This window comes from Vigna radiata, chromosome 8 (genome assembly GCF_000741045.1).
Source record: "Vigna radiata var. radiata cultivar VC1973A chromosome 8, Vradiata_ver6, whole genome shotgun sequence".
Lineage (NCBI taxonomy): Eukaryota > Viridiplantae > Streptophyta > Magnoliopsida > Fabales > Fabaceae > Vigna > Vigna radiata.
The window spans coordinates 34890315-34918287 of NC_028358.1; the positions used below are offsets into that span (position 1 = coordinate 34890315).

Below are 27973 nucleotides of genomic sequence, written 5' to 3' on the forward strand. Positions count from 1 at the left end.
CAAACAACTCATTAGCCATTACAATTGAAATATTGTACTAACCTCGACCTTCCACAACACATATGCAACACGATTCGCATAGTGAGTCATATGTGATGTATCACGTGGATCTTCTGGAAATCTACCTACTTCACCTTATTCTTGAACATCCTCATGTTGCTCAACTATTGTTGAATAATATTGTTATATACTCCTTGTGAGCATCAACATTAGCTTCTTTAAGTCGTCTTCTACAAGTTGATACTATAAGTCTCCTACTCCATTTATCTTGTAAAGAATTCTCATCTCAATATATCAATGCACTTAGTGTTCTTATCATACTCGTAAGAGACAAATTCATCAAATATTAAAATCTAAATACAATATAAAAACACTACAAATTTTTAAAAAAAATATACAAAATAGATTTCAAAATTCAATGAAACCTCAACTGAATTTGAAATCCAATAAACATTTCTGATCAAGGCTTTACTAAATTTTAAAATTCCATTAAACCTTCATCAAATTTCAAAATTCAATTAAACTTTCCCCGAATTTTGAACTTCGTTATAACTCTGTACATCCTTTACCAGTTTTCCAAATCCAATTAAAACAACCGTTCTGATCTCTAGACTCTGAATACACTATAAATCTCAAATGAAAATGAACATATTTGAAGGACAACAAAATACAATGTGTGTAAGGTGTGATACTTCGCAGCGATGAAGGAGAAGTTCATGCATAAAGCAGCGTAAAGCCATGTAAAGCAACAAAAAACAGTGCAACGGCTATGGTTTCAAGTAAAGTAAATGTGTGTATGGTTAATAAGTGGCGTGAGTTAAATAGGAGAGAGAAAATATAAAAACTTTTTACTAAGTTAAAAAATTTCAACCTATGCTCAGAAGGATAATGTTGAAATTATTTAAAAACACTCCTATCCTATAGTTATATTTTGTTTTGCATAGCATTATGCCTGCCAAATGTTCAAAAGAAAATGCTAGCTAATGGGCTTAACACGGCCCAAATACAGAACGAGACATAAATACCTAACCCAAGATACTAATAAAAATGCAAATTAGATGTTAAATTTGGTCATCAAAGCCCTTATAACACGAAAACGAAGTGTGTCTCAGCTTCTCCTCACATAAACTGCAAGTGCGTAAATTATGTTACAATATCTGCATGTTTCCAAAGTTTTCTTCATGAATACAAATAGTATTAACATTTTGTAATATATTTACACAGAACAAAAAAAATGTTATTTTAGTTTGTAATGATTCTACTGTTTTTGTCTTATTTCTCACTAAAAGTCTCCTCGGATTTCTTTTATTTAAGAGTATAAATGATTGAATGAAAAAGAAAAAGAAAATAAAAAGAGAATGAAGAGAACAATTGTTTAGATTTGAAAAATATGAAAAGTAAAGAAAAATGAATAAAATAATGATAAATTATTTAATCGATATAATTAATTTTAAAAAATTGTAAATTAATATGTTTATGAAATGATTAAAGTGTCTTTATTGCTATAAATTTAATTTAATTAAAAATTAAATAATAATAATTTCGTTATTTAATTAGTTTAAAATAAAGAAAAGTGAGTCAATCACTTACTTTACAAATAATTAAATCAATTAATTTTTATTTATTGAAAGATAAATTTATCTAATTAAAATATGACATATTAAAAAGTAATGCTTTCCAAACAGGTAACTCAATCTAACTGGTCACTTAGTGAGCCAATCCAAACCGGTTCACTTATTAGTAATCTGAAAAAATTTGAACTCGAACCGACCCACCACGGGTTGGTAGATTAAATGAGATTGGTTCTCTCACTCACTTAATTACAATTTTTTTTTTAAATCTAAAAAAAATCACAAAGTTCTTGTAATTCAAATTTAAATAAATTTCGCTATAAAATGATGTTAAACTCCAAAGACGACTCAAATAAAAAGAAGTACTATACAATTCAAATGTAATTCAACCTGACCCGAATTTGTGGTGAACTGAGTTTGCTCGTCGGTTCTAACCCATTTTAACAACACTAAACAATAGTCTAATAATAGTATAAATAAAATTATTTCTATTATTATCATTATTATTATTCATTTAATATTACTTTTATATTTATTTTCATATATTATAGAATATAATTATAAATAATTATAAACATAATTTATTATTTTTACTTTATCACATGAAAATAATTTATTATAAGTTTAATTAAATTTTTTAAGTCCTCATAAATCTAAATATTTTTAATTAATTTCTACCAAATACTTTTATTATATTAAGAACTAACATTTTTATATCTATTAATTATCTTATTTATTTGTTTATACAAAGATATTATCGTTAATAGAAAATGCTACGTGATTTTTGTTGTTTTTATTGTTATAATAATTACAAAATCTCAAATTTCAATAAAAGGAGGAAATTAAAATAACCTTTGTCTTAACAATGATAAGACAAAATAACATTTTTTGTAAGTTACTCAACTAACATATTAAATAAATGATAATAGTTTAATTAAAAAATATGAAAATTTTATTATTTAACATATTAAAATATTGGATGAAATGTATTTTCGTGTTTCAGTCTATTTACTAAAGTTGTATTTCATATCTACTTTCAAAATCTGTATCAATTTGGTGTTCCTCAACTTTATAAAAGAATATAAAATATTTTTGGTAGCAAACTACAACAAACCACCTTAGAGTTATCTTCTCCTTCTCCATTTCCGGTAATTATTTGTGATTGTGGCAAACCTAGAAATGGACTTAGAAGTGATGAACTTAGTGGTAACAGTTTTATGGAGAAAAAAGAATTGCATGTATTAATTGAAAATTCTTTGGTCAATGCATTCAATTAATAAAACATTATATAGTTGTAATTATTTTTTTTTTCTTTAAACTCACTTTAACAATGATATCAAATTTCTTCCTTTTGAATTCCATGATTTTTCTTCTGCCAATTTCTTTCTCTTCTCACCTACTCCTTTTGTCCTCTCAAAATCACTTAAATTAATATACGGCACAGCCTGACTTTAACTCGCACACCAACCTACACAATTCATAGGCATCGTCATTTAATTTTAAGATCTAAATGCTTTGCCACAACAATACAAAAATAAAATTATTTTTGTACTGGGACAACCATCACCTTCAATTTAAATGCAGCAATTCTAATGCAAAAAATTTCCAGAGAGCCTGCATCTTAAAACTAGTTGATATTCGTCAGTTTTGCTAGAAGATTTGACGTTAATAAAATATCAGTTTACAATTCATCCTCAATAGATAATAATAGTAAACAGTGTCGTTATTCATGTTAAATGTGTAAATAAAGTGTGTAAAGAGTAAAATAAAGATTGAAAAAAAAAAAGATATTTAAATTTTGAAACAGTCACAGTTAGAATGGAGAATAGGTGATTGTGAAGGGTGGCAGTGGCAGACAGAATATTAATTAAAAAAAGAAAAAGAGAAGACGTAGTGAACAAGAGGTGCCTTTTTCCTTGGGGTAGAAGATTCAAAGTTCAGGTCTGAGAGATTCAGAAGTTTGATATGAATAATTTAATGCAGCGTCATGAGTTAGAAGCTACTACTGCTACTATTTGAAGTTGGAGCAGAAGAAACAGTCAATTTAACTCATCCTTTAACATTGAAAATTACCAAAAAAGACAAAAAGGTTGTTTAAAGCATCTGCAGCTTTGGATTCTTGCTTCTCAAGAGAAAATCATTTCATGGGGTACTTTCTTAATGGGTTAATTTAACAGGACATCATTTTCTTTTGTCTTGTGGGTTAAGTCTATACTTTTTTCTATGATGGAAAAAACACTTTTTCCTTCCTCTTTTACGTTTTTTTCCTAACATTTCTTCTTCTCTCTATGATTCCGATAAGGCCTTTCCTTACATTCGACTTTAGGTAAACAAATCAAATCACCCTCTTTCCTTTTACAACAGTTCACTTCGCCATTGCATTCACTATAATATTCTCCTAGGTAGTTTGGTCATTTCTTCTTTTATTACTTTTTAAAATTAACTCCTTTGCTTCCTAGTTTTGTTGATCAGCAAGTTGGGTAAGTAAATGTTGAATTTTGATCAGATCCTTTGGTTGACTTGGTTGTCAGATGTTAGGTACCCAGTTCTGAAAAACCATACTCTTAAACCTGGAATTGCGTTATCGTGTATTTCAAAGCAAGCAAATGCACAAAATTTGATGTTGAAAAGCTGACATAGTAGGGCTTAGGAATACCAAGCTTTTTGTTTGAATATAATATATGCCAAGTACACGAGTATATGCATGTAATTTTGAATAGCTTCTTCTTCTTCTGTTATTGTATGATGATGTTTCAGGAAACCGAGTGGAATGTTTCAGTATGAGAGCTAAGAGTTTGATAAGTAAAAAGCAGATAAGCCTAAGATTGAGAAAAATGATTAAGTGTATATGCTCTGGGGAGCAGTTAAAGGTGGACGAATTAGGTTACTCATCGGAGTCCTTAGCAACCAGAGATTATTCAGCAAGTGGTGGCTTTTCTCGTCCTGGTGAAAATGACACAAAGATTGACAATACCAACATCGAAGAAGCAGAGTCTTCTCTTCGTGAAAGTGGTTATTTAAACTATGAGGTCAGATTATGTTTTTTCTTGCCTCTTATTCCCATCTAGCATCACCTTTAGATTCTTCAACTTAACATCCCAATCCGTGTTTACTCGTGTTAAGCTTTTTTCGAAGAAATAGCAGAGACATAATGCTGGAAACGATCAATTTTTTAGTTTGACTATTTCAATTTTTACTGTTTCAGAGGCAGACACTTATCTTACAAGTTTGAATTGAGTCCTCTGCCGTCTACAGTGTTGAATGGCTTTTCCAAACAGAGTTGTGATGTATATGATGTTTTAAGTGATACGTAAATGGTATTCTGCATTTATTGAGAAAAAAGCCATTTATAGGTTGGAATACATAAGCCGAAGAACACTTGATTAAAGTTTTATATATCGTACCGAGGAAACTTTTTCGATGTGGAATATCACATGATAATTACTCGTGTCTGAAAAAGAAAGTTGGTATCAGATAATATTAGAACGAGGTTGTTGTGCAGATATTATGTTAGCCTCTTATAAGATATTATGAAACTAAGTGACTTGTTTGACAATAGGAAGCTAGAGCTTTGCTTGGAAGACTTGAGTATCAGAAAGGCAATGTCGAAGCTGCACTTCATGTGTTTGAAGGAATAGATATTGCTACTGTTGTTCCCAAGATTAAAGTTTCCATATCTAGAAGATCTGAGCCTAATAGACGCCGTTCGCAAAGTGATGCTCAGCCTCCTATGTCAATGCATGCTGTTACTTTAATTCTTGAAGCTGTCTTTCTCAAGGCCAAATCGTTGCAGGCTCTAGGAAGGTTTCAAGGTGTTTCTTTCATCGTTTTAGTTCTCATTTAACTATATCCATGCATACCATGTTAATGATCTTGCACTTTGTCTCTGGTTTCGGTGGAAAGGCTCGATTCCTTTCAACAATAAATATATCAAAATCAGTTAGTTTAAAGTCTATGGTTTTGCTTACTTGCAGATGCTGCCCAGTCATGCAAGACGATTTTAGACACTGTTGAATCAGCTTTACCAGAAGGGTGGCCTGAAAACTTAGTTTCGGACTGTAAACTACAAGACACAGTGGCAAATGCTGTGGAACTGCTTCCAGAGTTGTGGAAGCTTGCAGGCTCTCCTCAAGACGTTATCTCATCGTTTAGGAGGGCCCTTCTTTATCATTGGAATCTTGGCATTAAAGCCAGCGCAAGAATACAAAAGGAATTTGCTTTTTTTCTTCTGTATAGTGGTTGTGAAGCTAGCCCTCCTGCTCTCCGCTCTCAGTTGGATGGTTCCTTTGTGCCAAGAAGCAACTTAGAAGAGGCTGTTCTTCTGCTTCTGATTTTGCTGAGAAAATTTATTCTTGGATACATTGAATGGGACCCTTCGTTAATTGATCACCTTTCGTTTGCTCTAAGTATTTCTGGGGAATTCATGACTCTAGCTCAGCAGGTTGAGGAATTGCTTCCTGAAAACATGGACAGAAAAGAAAGATTCTATACTTTAGCTCTTTGTTACTGTGGAGAAGGTGAACATACGACTGCTTTGGATCTTCTAAGGAACTCTCTGAATCACAGAGAGAACTCAGACTGCATAAAGGAGCTACTTCTAGCTTCAAAAATTTGTGCAGACAAGAAGATTTACACTGAAGAAGGAATCAGATATTCTTTCAAAGCCATTTCTCAGCTGAATGGAAAGTGCATGCAGATGGCAGCTATTGTAAATTGCTTTCTAGGCGTTCTACTGTCATCAAAATCCAGGTCAGCCGCTTCTGAATCAGAGAAGAGTTTTTTGCAGTCTGAAGCACTCAGTGCTCTAAAGGATTCGGAGAGAACGATGAGGGAGAGCGATCCTTATATTGTCCTTCATCTTTGTCTAGAATATGCTGAACAGAGGAAGTTGAGCACTGCTATTGATCATGCAAAGAAACTGATTAAGCTTGAGGGTGGATCTAGTGTCAGTGCATATATTCTTTTAGCGCGGATTTTATCTGCTCAACGAAAGTTTGAAGATGCAGAGCTTGTTATCGATGCTGCTCTAGATCAAAGTGGGAAATGGGATCAAGGAGAATTGTTGAGAACTAAAGCTAAACTAAGGATTGCACAGGGAAAATTAAAGAATGCGGTGGAGACATATACTTTTCTTCTAGCTGTTCTTCAGGTCCAAAATAAAAGTTTAGGCACGGCATGTAAGGTTGTAAAGATATGCGCCATATATCACTTTAATTCATTAAATTACTCATTATCAAGCGGAAAAAGATATTAAAAATGCATTTAAATTCTACCTTTTTAATGTATGTAGAATAACTTTACTTTTGTGATACAGAAGAGTAAGGGAAACCGTGACAGAAGACTGGAAATGGAAATATGGCATGATTTAGCCAATGTGTATATGGCCTTATCACAGTGGCAGGATGCTGAAGTTTGTCTGGCAAAATCTGAGGCTATTAATCCCTATTCTGCTTCTAGATGGCACACAAAGGGTATATGGCTTGTTTTTAATATAATTTTAGAAAGGATATAATTCTCCACAAGAAATAGGAATCTTAAATTATTTGAAGCTTAACGTGTTTTAGATTCCAAATTTCCTTAAGTTATTAAGTCTGATTTTGTTTAGGTAGCAAAATTCATAGGTTAGGATTTTGCAGGTTTACTTTTTGAAGCTAGAGGTCTTCATCCAGAGGCTCTGAAATCATTTAGGAAAGCATTAGATGTTGATCCCAACCATGTGCCAAGTTTGATATCAACAGCGTGTGTACTCAGACAACTTGGTGGTCAATCATCTTCAATAGTCAGAAGCCTTCTCACTGATGCGTTGCGCCTTGACAGAACAAACCCATCTGCTTGGTACAATCTTGGACTGTTCTACAGAGATGATCTGGGGACATCGGCAATGGAAGCCGTTGAATGCTTTGAAGCTGCAGCTTTTCTTGAAGAATCTTCTCCCATCGAACCCTTTAGATAGCACTTCCACACTTATTTTGTTGACAAAATATCATAGTTTGTTTGTAAAGGTCAGCAGCAATTTTTTACATCTTGATAGCTGAAATATGAGAAAAAACACAGGTTAGCTATGTGATGTAATTAATAATTTATTCTCCTTTTTTATGCTGGTTGAAAGATGAATAGAGATTCCTCACCATTTGTATCCTCAACATCACCATATACTTTTACCAAATATAATTAATTAAGAAAGAAAATAAACTCATTTATGTACCCACTTTGATTCATCTCTTCTTTGAACTAAAATCATATCAATTTGTATCTAGTGTACCAAGATTTACCATCTGAATAGTTCGCTACGATTTCTGAAATTATCTTGGGCATTAAAATTTCTCATTTGGCTTCGTTCTCTAGCTTGGAAGCGAAATACCCACTTGTATAGTATATGTAAATTTGTTTTTCACCAAAAGTATAGACTTTTTGACATTTTAATCTACACTTTGGCATACTGTAATATTGTAATGTAGTTGTTTTGTTGGATATATAAAAACTACTCTCATATATTGAGTGGGATAGAAAGATCAAGGGTGCTAGTATTTTCTGGGGAAAACGTTATATACACAGTTTAGATTATCTATATCTATCAATCAAACTAACTTCACTTTCTACCCATGAATAACCTATCATTCTCGATACTGACACTCACATTCTAATACTTATTACTAAATAGTTCCCTGAATGCTTTTAATTTTTCCCCTGCGAAATTTAGTTTCCTTATTGCCAACCAATTTTTTGAAAGAATCGTATACAGTATTATTCACTTTTGGATAAGCCATCCCATTTACAATAGCAAAGGCGTGAAACTTAACCTATTGCTACTGTTCATCGCCTTCTCGCTGAAGTTCTCGTCCAAAACATATGCTTCCAAAATTCTCCTTCAACAAAATACATTTTACATAAACGCAACATACCATTAACATTTCTGTACAGACTTCCCCTTCCCCGTCGTTTGTATCATGCACCTATAACTAGATCTTTGATGTACAACAACAGTGCTGACAATAAGCTTTCAAAAATCATCCAAAAATAACTACTGAGAAGGTATGATCAAATTGTGAAGGAAGTTCCTTCACATTAAATTTGAAGGTGGGTTGAGTTAACCAGCAACGTTGCCTTCATCAAACTTACGGCCAAACACTGTCTCAGTTTTACAACGTATGCTCTTCGTTATAAACTACATTTTATATACTTGTCTATTAATCGTTCCACGTGAAGAACATATTAATATTCAAAATCAAATGAAAGCATCGAAACCAAATATGGCAACTTTATGTCGGTCAGAACACACAGTGAAATGAGTTCAAGATCCGTTTATAATAAAAGTTATAACAAAAGAGGTCTAATACACCAATAGAAGCTCCGCACTAACATAGTCAGTGACACCAGAAATATAATATAGAAATGTTTCCAAAGGCAAGACTGAAACAATGCATGTTACAGTACTTCCATGGTTTTATATACACATTGCATTCCTCTCCCTATCACAAATTGGTCTTTCACTGCGTGTTCTCTCTGCGGCGGACATACCTTGTTCTATCATTGTATCTTGGTCTGTCTTGATGCCTTTGTTGCTGTGGTTCCACTCTTCTCTGCCTTTCAGGTGACCTCTGGACGATCTCTCCATTTACAAATAATTCAGCTGCACCATTAATAATAAAAATGTTGTAACCAATAAATAACTTGTCGATCATGCGAAAATGGAGAAAACATTGATAACCAAGAATAAGATCTATAAGGATTTGTAACAATAGAAGTGGGGATGAATAATAAAGAACAAGAGGACTTGCCATTGGCCTACTCTATTGAATCAGGGATTAATGTCATTGTTATGTGCTTACCAAGTGGACAAAACAAAGAAGCATATAACAACCATTCACTTTTTACACTAAAATACCAAAAAAGAAACGAATAAATACACGGAAGCCTTGACCAATTACCAAAAGATAATTCAAATTGCTCAACCAAGAAGCATATAACAACCATTCACTTTTTACACTAAAATACCGAAAGAGAAACAAAAAAATACACACAAGCCTTAACCAATTAATGAAAGATAATTCAAAATGCTCAACCCAGAATGGAAAAGGAATATTCATTTTTGGTAACAACTCCAAAAATGGATTAAATGACAGAAATGAAGCAGAGAAATTCTATTAAAATCCATTAGCATTAAAAATTATACATAACTAAGTTATTAGTACACTGTTATTGTAAACAAAACACTCACTAGGTATAGGGTGGGTAATGCGTGTATCTAGTGCAATGATTCAGAAACTAAATCTTTGTGAAGCTCCAAAGACAGGATAAAGAAAATTTCACGAGTAACTATTCAAAGATAGCCACTACACGTTGAAATTTTACTTTGCCAAGATGGACTGCCAATAAAAGAAGAAAAGTACACTAATTTTCTATAAAGCTTGCTACTAGTTAGTTCCTTGCTAGTATGTGCACAAATACTGAATCAAGAGTTTGATCAGAAAGCAGAGACATTTTTTAATTAAAACGAGTGACAATCCTTCTTCATAGAGTACATATGGACAATACAACTAAAAAAGGGAGTAAATGCTCCAAACAGAAAATATTGGAGGAGTACTGGCCTTGAAGACAAGACATATCAAGTTGTTTTATATATCTACTCCAATGATTCTGAAACTCCAAAGTTTGTAAAGCAACAGAACAGGATTGAAGAGAATTTTATGTGAGTCCATTAGCATTCAAAGCTAACCATTACCCATTGAGTTCTTAGCTTCGCCAAGATGGACTGCCATTAAAGGGAGAAAATTCATGTATTTATTTATGAAGATTAAATCCAGATCAGCGACAACACAAATGAAAATTCTGGCACTACTGATATGGAAGAAGAGAATTTTTATGTATCAACTCCAATGATTCTGAAACTCCACAAGTTTTTGAAGTAACAGAACAGGATAGAAGAGAATTTTATGTGAGTCCATTAGCATTCAAAACTAGCCATTACTCATTGAGAGTTTCTAGCTTTGCCAAGATGGACTGCAGATGAAGGTAGGAAGAAAAAAGTACAGTATTTTTCTCTCTGAAGGTTCTTTCTGCTGATTTTTTACTTACGGTGTTTGCACCCATAAGTACTGAACTCCAGAGTTTCATCAGATTACAGTAAACAAAAACACATAACAACTTAACTTTAAATAAGGGACAAACCATCGCCATAAAGAACAATTAAACACCATAAGTTATATGAAGACAAGTTATAAACACTATACACAAGAAAATTGGCATTACTGGCCTAAACACAGTAGCGTATGACCTAGTCTAATGTATCAACTCCAATGATTCTGAAACTCCATTACTGTGAAGTAACAGAACAGGATTAGAGAGAAATTAGTATGAGTACATTAGCATTCAAAGCTAGCCATTACCCATTGAGAGCTTTTAGCTTCGCCAAGATGGACAGCTGATAAAAGAAGAGTAGTGTACACTCAAACTTAGACGAAGAATAACATAATCCGAAATTTTTAATTACCCTCACCAAAAACCTTCTAAGAAAGCTCAAAAAACAATCTTACATGTGTTGTAATAAAAAAAAATCCACAATATACACAATGACAATCCACATCAATCCTTCTACAACAATTACACTTAAGTATAACAAGTTAAAAAGAGACGCAATAAAAACCTAATAGAAATGATGATAACACATGAATCTCTACTAATCTACATTTTCACAAAGTATACATATAGAACAGTTTAGTTAGACATTAGATGTACACCCATACTTCACAGCTTAAACCTTGTTTTTTAAGCATGGAACATCTTTATAACATTGTTGAGAAAATAAACAAACAAAAATAGTCTTATTTCCACATTTTTGAAAGTAGAAATGAACCATAAAAACCGAAATTAGTAGCAAAATAATATCCATTAATGGTTAAAAAGACACCAAACGAAAAGCATTAAACCCTCACCGCCATAGTCCTTGTTTTCTGGATCGACATACGAATCCGGCAGCACAAACAAAACTCCAGGCAACCCTACACAAATAAAAGAGTGAAAACGTTGAGAAACAAAGACTCACTCGAAAAAGTTCCATTACAGAAGGAGACATACCTTCTAACTTATTAGAGGTTTCCTCGTCAATCTCACAGCCGAAACCAAAGTACCTCGAGCAGGAAACATTGTAAATCTTCTTCTTAGCTTCTTCTTCGCTGCCTAAAACTTTGGCAAGGGTTTCGATGTAGCAATCAATCATCTGCTGCTTGGTGGCACCCTCACCACCAGGCTTGTCCATCACAATGAGCCAGTGGTTGTAGTCGCAGCCGGGGAAAAGAGGCGCCATTTCAGTGGGAGGGCGATCGCTGAAGGACGAAGATCCAGAGTTGAGAGGCGAGTAGGCGGAGTCGCCAGCTTTGTTGACACGGCAGCGGATCCCGGCAACGCGAGTGGAGGGAGGAACGATGGCATGGGAGAGAGGGAAAAGGAAACGACGCGAAGGGAGTGAAAGTGATGAGGGTTTGGGTAATGTAGCAGTGAAGGTGCTGGTGGAGAGAAGACGCATGGTGAACCGTGCGCAGGATGAGGAAATGGCTCTTGCCATAACAGTTACAGTGCTTCAGGATTAGGGTTTTTAGGGATAGGGTTTTGTTGCGGGAGCAGTCCGATTCCCAACCTTTTATTGACGAATATCACAAATTTAAAATAAAATAATAATATCATGGGCTGTCCACAAAATGTGTACCCTGGCCCGGCCCAAGCTAGTTTGAAGCTAAGCCATTGTTTTTCGGTCACACTTTTTTTAGGACACCACCGTTTTTCATTTGTTATTCTGACCTAAATTTAAGCAAGATCGAATGGGCTCAATGTGCCAAACATGACAAGTGTCCTCGGATCCTCAGGTTTGAAAATATTCATGGTAAATGAGGATATTTTAGTAAATTAAAACCCATTTTAATAATTCGAACATGATTTATCCTGAAAAGACGTAGGTGCTAGAAATAGTCAATAAAACTACTTTTGAAGAGTAGAGGAATGGCCTATTTTTTGTTTTTGTTATACTTTTCAACTCTAAAGGTGGTTATTGTGAAAACCAGGTTGAAACATTAAAATGACAAATAATTGATGTGATAACATATATGACGTTAGTATGAAACCACTATTCTAAACTCACAAATCTTTACATAATTACTATCATGAATGAAGGTCACTAAATAATTCATCCTATTTTTTATATAAAAAAAAAAGCTTTAATTTTTATAATTTAATATCTTATTTAAGACTTAAGATCTTAAATCTATTATCCAATGCAAGTATCTTATAAAAACTCAATATATGACCCACCAACTTAGAAGTTCTAATTCTTAAATGACTTTTTACCCAAAAAGTGATGTCTATCAATCTAATAATTAAAGTACAATTTCATATTACGAATTTTGTTTATCAATAAATTAAAATATATATAGTTTGAGTATTAAAATGTATAATATTAGAATGTATTATTGTGGTTGTTCAACGTTAGCCATATTTAGATGCATAAAAAGTGGAGAAGATCCATAGGCAATTAGGTCCAATAACTTAGTCAATGGCTTTGCTCACAGAATATATTGAACGGATGACGCTAATGAGTGGATCACTTCGTATAAAACACCCTTCATTCTATTCTCTCTGTTTTTTTTTCGTTTAATTCTTATAAAAATATAGTTTCTCATTTTTATATTTTTAACTGCGAGTTAATCTTTTATTAATAAGTTAAATTAGTTACAATACATGTTTTCTCATAGCACATTATCTGGGGGAGCTCTGTTATGACCGTTGCACGATTTTTAAGCGAGAAAAATAAACGTATAAATCATTAATACATAAAAATCTCATTTTACTCTTTCTATTGGAGTGAAAGGTGGAGGTTAGATTTAAGATTGAGTAAACCAAAAATATAGGATTAGCTTAGATTTAATTTTACCCTAAAATTAAATTAATCCGATATATGGAAACTTAATATAAAACATATATTATAAGGAAAAAAATTAATATTTGTAATATTTTATATATTAAAAATATTTAAATATATTAAATATTTGAAATCTTATTAAATATCTTGAAAAAAGTTAACTTTTTATATTTAATATTCTTTTAGTAAAAAATATTTTATTTTGTGAGCAAAACGGTATATAAATTATTATATTTAAGTGATACAGAAAAACTAAATAAAAATTAGCAAAACTTTAATATTTATGAAACTAAGAAATGATTGAATTTGGAAATTTGATTTTTTGTTTGTATTTTAATTTTTCCGGTATTGCTTGTTTTCACTGTTTTTGTTTTGTATATATACAACGTGATAACCTAACTTGACGAATTGGAATGTTATTGTGGTAGGTCGTTTTGACACCCACAGAATGGGTATATCAAACCCTTAAGCTTACAATAGGTATATAGACAAGATCATTCCTTTATTGAACACATCTATATGCTTATCCAATCTTGGGAATAAATATTTATTTTATAAAGTTAAATTTTATTTCAAATAATCAATTTAAATGTTTATTTTTATTCTATATAATATATTTATTGTTGGAGTTTTCTTTATTTTTCATAACCCAGTATATGAAAAACTGAAAAACATGGCAGGTACCAACTCCAATCAATCAAATGGATTTTTCAAAAATTACGAAACATGTAACTTATTATAAGTACAATTTATCTATTATTTCACTATAAGAACAACAAAATAAAGTTTAGGCCCATGAACAGTAATTTGATGAATCATCAAGGAAGAGAATGTTGCCAAAGCTATTTTTTTTAAGGAACGAGGCATGTTACTTTTCTCTAGGAATAAAACTACTTGAAACAATCGCAAAGGATGTGGTGCTAATTAAATATAAAAGTTGCGTGATAATTTTGTAATTAACTAATTTTATTTATAAAAAATAATTGATTATTTTTATTACATCACAAATATCTGAGTGAGTTTATTAAAAAAGTGCTTATAAATAACTATTTTTAGACTTAATTATTTTAACGCTACTTTTGAAAATTCATGGAAATGAAATTATATTTTTTAAATTTTTAAAATCATGACAACATATTTATTCTAATATTAAGGACTAAAAATGTTATTAAATCTTAATGTTTTTGTAGGCCAAGAAAATCAGCTTATTCATAAATAAAGAATGAATATGAAGGTGAAAAAAGTATAATATAATTTTTGAAAATTCAAAAAATATATATTTTTATTTTATAAGTTCCAAATATTGACTTAAATATATATTAGAAAATATTTATTCATATTCTAAAAATAGTAAAAATCAGAAATAATATATTTTTACACATGCTCTCAATCTCAAGTATTGAAGCTCCGTTTAATATTATCCAAATTGGCTGCGTCTGAATCATTTGTGATCTGTATGTATTTTATACATCGAAAAGCTAAAGGGAATCATAAATATCTATGAGGGATTCGAATCGATAGTTGTTTGGAACTTAAATTACTATTATTTTAATTCAACATCAATTAAACAGGTAATTTAATCAGATAAGTGACATCAGATTTTTTGTTATTTGAAAAGAGTGGAGCACGTGAATAAGGTGTAACGAGAAATTGGTTAATCCTTTTTGAAAGTTGAAATTTGAGTAGAGAAATCAGATTCTTGTTCTTTTAGGTATAGATCCAATTACAGATGTAAATGTGAATCAACTATGAAGAATTTGTGGTGCTAATATGAAGTCAAATTCTTCACGGGATTATTCTCTCATCACTCAAAACAACCTTTATTCACATTTCTTTTCTTCACTTTTACCATACTGTTTCATATATTCTCTATTATCACTCTTTCTTCCTATAACAAATGCTTTCAAGTTTTTACAAAAACTTACCTCTTAACTAGGGATGAAATATAAAAAAGGTTTAAACCATTTAGTTGTCCCTATTTTTGGGAGGTTTCCTATTTTGATCACGTGTTATTTGAATCTCCAATTAAGTTCCTATAAGTGCTAATTTCAATCAATTAAGCTCATGCCGTTAAATTTAGTTAACGAGATTAACTTTTTTGCACAGCTGGGAGGATGACCTGTTAATTTCTATAAAGGTGGCATATTTAGAGTTGAAACGTGGCATGAATTGAGTCCCATAAGTGCTAATTTCAATCAATTTCAACTCTAATTCATGTCACTTCAACTCTAAATAGGCCACGTTTACAGAAATTAACAGGTCATCCTTCTACCTGTGCAAAAAAGTTAATCCCGTTAACTAAATTTAACGGCAGAGACTTAATTGATTGAAATTAGCACTTATAAGGACTCAATTGGGGATTCTAATAAGACGAGATCAAAATGAGAAAATCTCTCAAAAATAAGGACAACTAAATGATTTAAACCTATAAAAACTTATATAAATTTATCGTATCAAGGGTTTGGGTTAGGAATGCCGTGGAATTTCTTATTGGGTCCCTTTTTCCAATTAAGTATTCTTAATACATAAGACTCACAATAATTCAAACTCTTTAGTCACTCCTTTCAATAACTTTAAGTTTTCAATTACCAGTTGGTTGATTGTCATTACGGTTTATGTTCACGTGTGAATAGGAGAAAATTGATTGGAAAAATGCGGCCGCTGTTTACCTATTTTGTTTAATTAAAGAAAACATGAGGAGGATTAGAAAAAGGGGGAAAAATTGACTTAAAAAAAGTTCTCAATTCATATAGTTTTTTTCTTTTTTTAAATCTCTTTCATCCTCTAATTAAAACGTGTTTTAACACTCCAAGTCAAATCTAAATTATACAATAATATTTTATTAAGCAACCGCTTATATTTTATTTCAAATGGGACTAAAAAAAGTTACAAATCTATTTCCACCTTTTAGTGTTGAAAATTATTCCATAATTTCATTCAAATGACAAATTATACATAAAAGTATTAGTGTAGTTCAAAAGTATAAAATAGTGAGATAGTTAGACTAATAGACTGATGAAAATACTAATTAGCCTAACATAAAAAAAGGTAAATGTATAAAATATTACAAAACAAATATTATAGACATTTTCAAGAGATTCTATCATGCTTTGAATAAGGAAGTACTGAAAAAAAAATGTAAACACTATTTTTTTATCCATTCATTTCTAGATTTGTTGCTCAAGTTTTTTATATTTTGTAAGATTTTTCTTATGAATTTCACATAAAAATTTGTAAAAAATTACTTTTTTCTCATAGATTTTGTAAAGTTTTTATGAAGTATTTGAAAAAGAATTTCATAAACTATAAAAAGTATTACTAGTGATGGAATAAAGACTACAGAGACTCGATTTTAGTTACTAAAAAACTAAATTACCTTTGTTTTATTGATTTAATTAAATATAAAGTGGTGTGACACGTATATCAGGTTAGTTTGCCACAGAAAGAGCCCTAACAATAACGAAGGTCACCATGTGCATAACATTGATGACAACCTGTTGTGGAATAAGAAGTTAGTGGAAGATAAGTCCATATTGCATTCAATGATGACGATGATGATACCACCACATTAGAGTCATGGTCTCAAGATCATGAGAAAGAAAGGATTTGGAATAGCAAAATAAAATAAGATAGAAAAATGAAATAATGGACAATAGTTATAGAATAAGGTTTACATTCTACTTATATATTATAAATTGACTTTATATAAATTCTATCTAATTTTAATACTATATTAAGAAATGGAGTTTAAGTCTAATTCAATCCCACATAACCGGTTTCAAAGATGAAATTTGTACCCCACCTATATATTATAAATTGTCTTATCTTTAGTCTATGTAAAATTTCCAATACATAAATTTAAATCAAGATCTAATATAAATTTAATATTTCAAAAATGTCTTCTTTCATTGTATAGGTTATCTTTTTAACAACATGAAAATGTCTTCAATATATAACTTATATAACTATTGTAAGTTCAGTGTAAAAACTTGTTTCACCTATTCCATGTTGTTACTTCTAGAAATACTCAACTAATAGTAAGTTCTTAATATACTTTTGAGAAGATAAGCCGTATTGATCTGCCCCTTAGATTACATATTAGTCAAATATAAAACAAGTTTTCTGAATTTGAAGCAGAAAAAAAAAAAAAAGAGTAAAATTGTACTATTCTTTAACTCAATGCGTACAAACTCTGCAAAAGAAAATGGTTTGAGAAGAGTTAATTATATCCATATTTGTCTAGTAGCTAAAAGACAGTCATACAACCTTCCATGTTTCCCTCCTAGGAACAATTTAATCATAATTTATTTGGGAATAAGTTACTTAAATTGAGTAATTATCCCCATAAAACGCATCAAGACAGTTTTCTCTCCCCTATAAAACTACCAATTTTATTTCAACTCATAATCTAATCTTAAACATGTTACTTCTCATCCACAAACCTATTGAATAATTTATCTACATTTATCTCTTGAATATGAATAAAGTAATATATAATATAATATGTGAATAATTATTGAATTTGAATCAGTTTTAATAAAAATGTCAAAATGAACCTAATTCAATCTAGGTTAATAACATATTCGAGGCGATTTCAGTTGAAATATTTTTTTAACTCTTTTTAAATGTGAGTTAAATTAAACCAATTTACTTAATTATTATGTTGAATGATTTATATTTTTTTAAATATTAGAATATTATTTAATAACATGTGAATATTTTGGATGTTTAATTTATTTTTTTGGTCAAGTTATATATGTGAATACTTATTTTTTTAATTACTATATTTATAATCATATATAAAAACTAGGTTAATACTTTGATTTCACTGATATAAAATATAAATTGAGTTAATTCAATTTTATTATATTACAATAAAAATTTAAAATAAATTATAAAATTAAAATATTCCTGAGTGAGTGTCATTAACTCACCAACCAACCATTGGTAGATCAAGTTGAATTATAAAAATATTTTATTTATTAAAAAATAAATGGGATTGAACTAACTATTTTTTAAGTGAATATGTAGTAACTAAAGTCGTATAATCGATATTATCTACTTTGACACTCTAAGTTTTAAGATGTCAAATAGCAAAATGAACCGACTATTAGGTTTGAAAAAACAAAACAAGTAAAAATGTTTGAATTTTATTTATTTAATTTAAACTTTTAAGCCTCATATCTAACACATTGTGTATCGATTTCTGTCACACTGGAGGCAACATTTTCTTGCAAACCTCCTCTGTGATGTGACGGTAGTCCCAATGCACTAGTTGAGTGTTTAATAAAATTCTTGTATGTAGGGCTGTTCATTAAGAAGTTTAATATATCACGATTCTCTTCCTTTTTTTAAAGTCCACCAATCCCATTATCAACATGCTTCCTCTTTTCTTCCTATTGATTCAGTAGTTTTCATTGAAAAAATCACATTTTACTTCAAATACTTGGCTCTAATACTGTGCTAGGTTGGTGGCTTGGATTCTATGTCATACTTTCTATTTCATCATTTTTAGAATTTCTTCTTTCCTTGCCACATGGTTGCGCCAGTCTGTTTCTTAGAGTAAAAAATGCAATATATTTGTCTGCTTTCTTTCTCAGATTCTTCTGCAGTATGTTAATGAGAACGACTACCTACTCCCCTCTTCTTTATTTAGCTTTCAAAATCCAATTTGAAAAGTCTTAAAACCAGCTTTTGTCATTTAAATTTTATCTTCAACTAAATAAAAGTCTATTTTCTATTAGTTATTATATACTTAATCCTTGCAATATTAGATAATTATGATTTCGATTTCCAAATTAAACAAAAGTATATTTGTAGTCTCAAAAAACCAATTTTAGTTTCTTAATACTAAATTTGATATAATTTAATGGCCAAAAGAATTAATGACTAAATTTGTCTCTAATTAACTATGGACCAATTTAGACACTAATTTATTTGATAGTCAAAATTCGTAGGGATTTGAGAGTACTTTGGTCTTTCGTAGACGCTTGTATGATCGGTCATAACTACATTTGTGGTTCTTAGGAGTATGATAATTAGAGGAAAAGTTATAATCGTTGGGATATAGACATGTGGCGCATTAATATTTGGGCATTCTAAAAAACGCAAGTTGCACATTATGGATTGTTAGATTTGGCTCGATCTGATGGCTGAGCATTGCCCGTTAGGACATCCTTTTTTACTATAAATATCAATGGGTCTCAGCGTCATTTTCACTACTGCTCTTCATCTTTCTCCAAGAACCGAGCGTCCACATCTCTCTTGTTATTAGGTAATAGTGTCGATTGTCTATGTATCTTCATCTATGGTTACCATAAAGGCTGAGTGCTAGAGACATAATGCTGAGTGGTGGCTTTGCTTATGTGTCAAAAGTGCTCTATTTAATCAAGTTCTCTTGAAGGAAACCGAGTCTTTGGTGGCTTAGAGGCAGGATTTCACTCTTTAGAGCTTACTAAGGCTGTCTGGGGCTTGTGAGAACATCCTCTTCTTCCTCTTTGTGTTTCCTTCTTCTTATGCCAAAGTCAGTATAAATTTGGTAGTCTAGCAATAAATGCATATCAAAATGTAACAAATTTATCGCAATATCTTAAATTTATATTTATAGATTTTTGAATGGGTTTCGGATTAGCGTTGACCTAATTATGGTCCAAGTAGTAATGATTGTTCTTTGATTTAAGATACTCATCCTTCCTTCTAATTCTTATTTAAGAACAATCATTTGGTTCATATTACTCGACTGTCTGATCCACTAGGTGTTCTTGGTTTAATGGGATTGTTCAATTCTTAACTGACTGAACAATCATATAGTATAATTAAAAATAAATAAAAAAATAAGTAAAAGAACTAGTATTATATTGAAGTTTTGGATTAGAGGCACGGATCATCTTTTATGTCTGTATAGGGTTAATAATATTATGTTTTTATGATGATGATTCCTCAAAAAAAGACCCCTCAAAACAACTATATAAAAATTAGAGACATTTCTCTTTTCATGCATATATGTGAGGATTATGGAATGAATAAAATCTAGTAATACTATACTCTATAATCGATGGCTTTGAGTAAATCCCAACTACAGTTCATAAAAAGACACATTTTAAATCCAGGAAGAAGCTTGAGGTTTAACGTATCAGTTTCTATACTGTGTTCTTTAAAGGCAGTGTGATTCTTGAAAAACAATTGGAAGTTTTTTCGGGTCCATATAACCAGAGGATTCTGGATTCTGTGGTTCCTTGGAGGGAATATATAAGCTAGCTTGTATATCTATTATCATCGTGATAGAATTGTGCAGAATTTTATGCATATATATTTGTTGACTGAAGTGCAAGAACCATATATTTTGCATCTTCTCTGTACCCAAATAATATGTAAGAGAAAAATGCTTTTAGTATTGTGCCTTTGAATTGATTTTGATCAGACTGATTTGATTTCCACTTTGCATATATGGCTTCCAACTTTTGGAAAATTCTACCAATTTCCTTCTTCCTTTATTAACAAAGTATTTCTTCTAGATTGTTTTTCTTCCTTTATTTACTTTCTATTCCTTTAAGGTGTTTCTCGTCTTTCTCTTGAATAGATTAAAGTGAGTAACAATTTTAACAAATTATAATTTATTTCCAAAAAAATATTTTATTTATTCTAAAACTCTTGCTATAAATATTTCCTGCTATAGGTTCCACAAGTTAAGAAAGGAAAAATTCTAATTGAATTAATTTTAGATTAATTAGTGTCTTGGTTGTATTTTATTTTTAAATTTTTTAAAGATTTTAAGGTCAGAAATGGATTTTAATCATAATTCAATCTTTTAAAATCTATTTATAAGTTAATACTTCATTTATATATTATGAATTAGACCTTATTTTTAATATTTAATACACTCATAAATCTCTTTTTTATTTAAAATTGTTTTTTAGTGAACAAGCAACTCTCAAGTAAACGGGAGTTGACTTTATCAAAGAAAAAGTAATTCCTTTTGATAATATTGATGATTGTAGATTATTAAAAATATTAATTGATTTGACGTCTTTGAGAATTGTTGTTTTTATTTTTGTATAATTGGATATTGTAGTCTTGCATAGAATTTTGGGGTTTTTATCAGTCAATTTGAGATTGAATGGGTATTTGACAAGGTGATGTGAATAAGAGTATAAAAATACATTTGAAACTTGATAGAATGTATCAAATTGAATTGAAGAGTTTAAGAATTGTCTGAAGTGAGCAGAGTTAAATCATTTGAGTGCTGTATTTGACATGTATTTTAATGTTAAATAATTTTGATTTTATGTTAAGAATTGATGGGATTCTCTATGGTTGTCTTTTGAATTTTGAATTATATATAGGAGACGAAAATTCGTTAATGAATCTAATATTAAAGAGTAAAAAATTCATTTATAAATAATTTTGTCTAATAACTCCTCTTATAGGATAATATCTCTTCCATTGAGCAGTGAATAATTTTCTTAATTAAATGCACTTAGTAAATTATTGTTTTAAAAATTAGCAACATTGATTTTAACTTATAGTAAAATGGAAACTTTAAAAATTAATATTCATTTTCCAAGACTAAAAACATGTATATATAATCCAAAAAATGCAATAAGGGTAAAACTCAGTCAGCTACCAATGAATAAACACTACAAGCAGGTTAATCTCAGATTTATGTAAAATTATGCATCTTTCATTCTAGTTAAGTGTAAAACAGGGACACAAAATATAGGGACGACTTTTAGTATTTTTTTAATTTAAAATTATTTAATCATTTACCTAGTAAAAATATCAATATTAAATATACTGTTATTCAAAGAACGTAGACTAGTAAGGTAATATTCTAATATTAAATAAAATTAACATTAAAAACAAGTGTGGCATTGCTCCTGAATTATATTACTTAAGATATTTTTTTAAAATAATTTTGCTAGATAGAAGTATTACTGAGGTCTAAATATATGAGTATTTGAAGTTTGGTCGGAACTAATAATTTTTAGTAAACATAACTCTGACTAATGTTCAACAAAGAAGAAAGAAAAAAATTACTTTTTATAAATTAATTTGTAAAAGCTCTGATTAATTTGTTTTATTTAATTTATATTTTGATGAATAAATAAAATAAAAGAAAAATACGTGTACACAAATTTGTAAACGAGTTTTTCAACCATAGGGTTGGGTGGACTCAACTTCCGTTGCCACAACTCGTGGAACACTGAGACAGGGATTCGGTTGGATGAAATTCCAAGATTCCCCACTATCACCTTTATTGTATATTTAACTTCAATTATTTCAAGAATGACATGATTTTAATCTACTATTTTTTTAACGAATTATATACACGATTACATTTAAAAACAATAATATTTTTCAAATTTAAAAACATTTATATTTTTATAGTTTAGCTACACGTATTATATTTTTATTTACACTTATTTAAAAAATGAGAGAATATTATATTATAATGAATATTTTTGTGGAGTTGTAATGGGAAGATTTTGTATTTTGATTTTGTGGACTAGTAATACCAAAATTTTGTAGTTTGAATTGGAGATTCTCTTGGATCAAATTTAAACCATCAAAAGTGTTTGTTTTACATGATAGGTTCGAAGAAAAACAGGGAAAGGATTAATAAAGTCAACAGGAAAAAATAAAAAAGAATCTGCATGCCCAGAGGCTAAAGCTTGATGACCTTTTTCTAAAAGTAGCACTTTGAATAAAATTATATAATTACCGAAATCTCTCTAGATTTCATTTTTCAGCAATTTTTTAAACTTTATTTTTCACTTGTAATTCATATTACTAGTGATGATGGCTATACATACCTACTTCCGGAGAACCGCCCGCTTTCATTTCAGACTTATTTTTATTATGTACCACCACACTTCTAACTTTTATTTCCTTAGTTGCCAAAATTTACCCATTTTGTCACACTAATCCTCTTTTCCTTTAATATATTATATTTTTAAAAATATTTTAAATTCAATTCAATTCATTTATACATTACATCTTATTTTTAAGAAAGTCATTATTCTTATAAAAATAACATTATTCTATTATCTGACAAAGACCTTCAATACCCATAATATTAGTGGAAACATCCTGATTATATTCACAGTTGCGATAGACACATGATCCTTGTTAATTCCATAATTGTCTTCACAGATAGTTCGACAAAACTTTTCACAATGTTTGGTCTACATGGATTGAGTTGGTGGTGGAGACACGAGATTTTTTGCATTCTACTCTTCGCACATAAGTGTATTTTCTACTTGGAGGGTCTTTATATTTGTTTTGTACCCGTAATGCATTTCATCCATTTGTTTTTACAAATTTATCATAATTTCTATCGGATTAGATTGTTTGTCAGAAGTTTCCTCTAAAACTATGTTACTGATCATTTTCTTTGTACTCACCATGAGATTAACAAATTATTCTTTTGATTTCACAATGGGTGCCAAAATGTTTCTGATATAGGGTCGAATCTTCGTGTTCAACGATCTTCAACTTGTCACTCTCAAATCCAAGTCTCATTTGTTAAACATTGGCTAAAGGTATCTATCAAAAGATCTTCCGATGTGAAAATCAATTTAATTTAGATTGTAAGGACAATAAATGTGTAATTAATATGTAACTCTTACTTCAAAACATTGTTTATATACTTTGTGATAAATTTTAATTAAGATCAGCATAATTAAGATCCAAATATTGCTAATTGTGATTTAGCCTTTAAATAGGATGATTTTGGAATTATTTCGCTTTAACTTGACCCTGTGGTCTCTGTAATGTTTAACCATCCAATTTAGTTCTCTTAATAATTACTTGAGTTAATAATTGAGCATATATATTTCAACTTTCCTTTTGGTTCTTTTCCCATACACGTTGTTTGCGAGTCAATGCATGTTGGATCAACTGAGAAAAAAATGAGCCATTACTAGTATAAATCCATAATAGTGCAATTATTTGATAGGTTTAGTTTCTTTTTAAGAAATCTAGTATATCTTTGAATATCATTAGTCCCTCCCCTTGTCCTTTGATAGATTTCTTGTAAATAAAAAATATATTTAAGGGTAAGTTAAACTCACCTTTAAAATCTAAATCAATCACTCTAGCGATATGATAGTCATAAGAATTGAATTTATGTTTTGATACTTTCTTGTAAAGCACTGTTTAAATGATAACTCATCCTTAAGATGAGAAACGTATAATATCAATTATTAATTTCTCTTATGAAAAAATATAACTTAATTGTTCACAAGTCATTCAAGGGACTATTTTTGTTTCTCAAGCTATAATTGATCTTTATAGTAAGGAAGAAGTTGTATTTTTTTCTATTTAAAAACATTGTTCAAGCAATGATCATGTATAAACTAAATAACGATTTTGTCATTCAGCATGTATTCAAAGGATTATATGAAAATGGTTTTAATGCCTTATGCATTGTCGATTTATTGTACTTAAATGCAATTGATGGTGATGAATTGGTTATAGTATGATGTAAAAGGTGGTGAGAGAATGTCAATGAAAGATTTTTAGTTGGTGAAATGTAGTTTGAGTATTAAGTTGGTATGTTGAAATGAGATATCTAAATCCTCTTAAAAATTCAAAGTATATAATAAACATATTAGGTGGTGAGAGAATGTCAATGAAAGATTTTTATAAAGTAGTTAAAAATGAAAACAGTCATTATCATTCAATATATTTATATATAGAAGATGTTGTAAGTAACATCGATTGTCCATGAGAGAAATAGGATAAGTTATAGTTAAATTTTAATATTTTAATTGTTACACTCGCAAAAGAATTATTTTATTATTATTATTAAGTGTGACTTTTGATCTAAGAACAAAATTCAACCAATATTTTATATTATGATTTGTTTTTTCACTTAAACTTTAATTAGCCTCCAAGTTAACATTGAAGAACTTATCATATACTTTTTCTTATGTTTGTACTCTCTTTTTTTTCAAAATAAAATATTTATAAATGTTTGAAATATCTATTAATATATAGGAAAAAAATTTCTATTTGGAATTTAAAATTCATTTTTAATAAAAAGGATATGAAAAAAAAAAACGAATGCTTCAAAAATAAAAATTAGTAAAGTAATTTTTGCACGTTTAATTAATTATTATAAAATAAAATATAGTATACCCAAATAAGAGATATGTGTGTGAATGTACTAAATTATTCAATTTCATTCACATTGGTCATATAAATAATTTATTACTTGAAACATAAATATATTAAAAAAAATTATATTTAAATAAATAAGATTATCAATATTAGATCTCTCTTTAAAGATAAATGTTTGTTATGATATTGATGAATATACTAAATATTGTATCAGTAATAAAGTGAAAGGTTCACATATAATTTTTTTAAGATACTTGCGTTTGTTTAATGAAACTATATGATTATTTACTTATTAAAGTTAACAATTTGAAATAATGAAAATAATTAATTTTTAATAAGATAAATCTAAAATTATTGAAAACAATCAAAGTATAAAATTAATGATGCGGTAGAGACTTCACTAATATTATATTTCATGATCTAATTCAATAAAAAAACACTAAATAATATATTTTTAAGTTTTACTCTAACCTTGCCCATGCAAGTTAACAAGTTATAGTTTCTTAAAAACTAGTATAAACTTTACTGATAAAAACTCTAATGCCTTAGATATTTCTACCAAAGATTCATAATAAATTCAAATGTCTTGAATTACTAATTGAAAAAACTAGTGCTATCAAAATATATTAGAATCACAAATCATACCGGCCAAGGGTTCGGACTGGATAGAGTTTGAAAAAAATGAAATTTTTTTATATAGATCAATTTTTAATCCAATTCACTTAGAACTCGACTCATCCAAATTGAACTTGTGATGAGCCGGATTGCCTCACCAATTCACTTAGTTTAATTTGATTATTTATTATTTTGTGTTTTAATATTATTAGTTAAATTTTTTTTATTGTATTGTAAATGAGAATAAAAAAAAAGATGTTTCAAAAGAGTAAACAATTATAAATTCATACTTTAATCTTATAAATTGATAAGTGACATAAACATTATCAATATTATAAACTTATTTATTCGTTTTTTGGGTTTACTTTTGAATTATATTTGAGTTCTTTGCTAATTTTTTATTTTGAATATTTTTTGGAGTTTAACACAATTTTATAGTGAAATTATTTAAATTTGAATTACAAAAAAATTGTAATCTTGTTTTGGATTTAAAAAAAAAACTTGTAATTAAGTGAGTAAACCCGTTTAACCCACTAATCCATGGTAGGCCGGACCAAATTCGAGATTTTTTCAGCTTGCTACTAAATGAATCAAATTAAGTTAGCTCACTAAATATTAGTGACCCAATCCACAGTATGTAATGCCTCGACAACTTACCAATCCCTAAATTACTCCAGGCTAAGCACGCTTAACCATGAAGTTCATATGGGTTAGGCTACTGAAAAGCAAATGCATTTGTTGATATGAGTAGCCAAATCAATTCTTTAAGCTATCCTTCAACCGTATAGTCCCATACCTATACAGTCTCTATATCCCTCTCATTTCGGTGTATATTCGATTCGTCCATGTGTCCCTTCCATTGAAAGCCTGCCAGGAGCCGCTCCTTATTTGTGCTTCTTGCACTCCATGCTTCTTGCACCGACGATCACTCCCCGCCCCCGTCAGTGCCCGGGTGTCACAGTGGGCCGGATCAGTTTGAACCGGATGACTCATTATGATAAAACTAAATAAAACTTTATGTTTAAACGTAAAATTTATTAATCTTTATATCATAATCATGATTCTAAGTTATTTTTTAACAATTAGATATCACCACATAAACAATCGATGATCATACAAAACAAAATTATCAAGTAATGAAAAATAAGTATATGAAATAACGTAAATAACCAAGAATAAAGATATATTACATTCGTACAATATAATCCATTTTAATTATAAATAAATAAAGAAACTATTAAACACATGACTTCACTTGTGTTGGACAATTCTCTGTCATAATTTTAAATATACATTTTGAATGTGATAAGAAGTCAATAATGACATGTAACTTTCAAAGAATATTGTTCATCATTTTATCAAACATTTCATGATGGATCAACTATAATATCTTTTACATGTATTATTACCATCAACAATTGTTAAGTAAATATCGCGAATGTTGAATAAATATTTTGGGGTGTGAAAATATATATACAAAACTTTTGGGAATAAAATTAAAATAAATTATTATTTTTTATATTTTAAAAAAACTTGGGAGGGTCAAAATCCTCTTATAACCCTAGGATTCGGTCCCTGATTACCATTGTATTTATAATTATTTTTAAAGAATATTCATATTAATTCAGTATATATTATGTCACTTAACTAATTTACATTTAAGAGTATATAATGAAACATACTCTTAGTAGCAATAAATAAATAAATAAATATATATATATATATATATATATATATATATATACACTTTTATCTT

The 27973-nt window shown here is 29.6% G+C and overlaps 2 protein-coding genes across 5 annotated transcripts; one reads left to right on the plus strand and one right to left on the minus strand.

Annotated features, from left to right (window-relative positions):
- The first annotated feature begins 3332 nt into the window (after nucleotides 1-3332).
- Nucleotides 3333-7524, plus strand: LOC106769734 (protein NPGR2). 4 transcript variants are annotated; one of them, XM_014655471.2, is made up of 6 exons: nucleotides 3333-4051; nucleotides 4329-4600; nucleotides 5131-5383; nucleotides 5546-6753; nucleotides 6886-7042; nucleotides 7208-7524. In XM_014655471.2, exons 2-6 carry the CDS (start codon nucleotides 4352-4354, stop codon nucleotides 7522-7524), a joined length of 2184 nt encoding a protein of 727 aa, XP_014510957.1. In that variant the 5' UTR covers nucleotides 3333-4051; nucleotides 4329-4351. The 4 variants fall into 4 exon arrangements, with proteins under 4 accessions (XP_014510957.1, XP_022641020.1, XP_014510955.1 ...); XM_022785299.1 differs by having other exon boundaries at nucleotides 3333-3973; XM_014655469.2 differs by having other exon boundaries at nucleotides 3334-3897.
- Nucleotides 7525-8806: 1282 nt separating this feature from the next.
- LOC106772678 (multiple organellar RNA editing factor 2, chloroplastic) lies at nucleotides 8807-12197 on the minus strand. Its single transcript, XM_014659222.2, has 3 exons — nucleotides 11646-12197; nucleotides 11504-11569; nucleotides 8807-9201 (listed from the first exon to the last, which is right to left on the minus strand). Exons 1-3 carry the CDS (start codon nucleotides 12130-12132, stop codon nucleotides 9059-9061), a joined length of 696 nt encoding a protein of 231 aa, XP_014514708.1. The 5' UTR covers nucleotides 12133-12197; the 3' UTR covers nucleotides 8807-9058.
- Between the last annotated feature and the right edge of the window lie 15776 nt (nucleotides 12198-27973).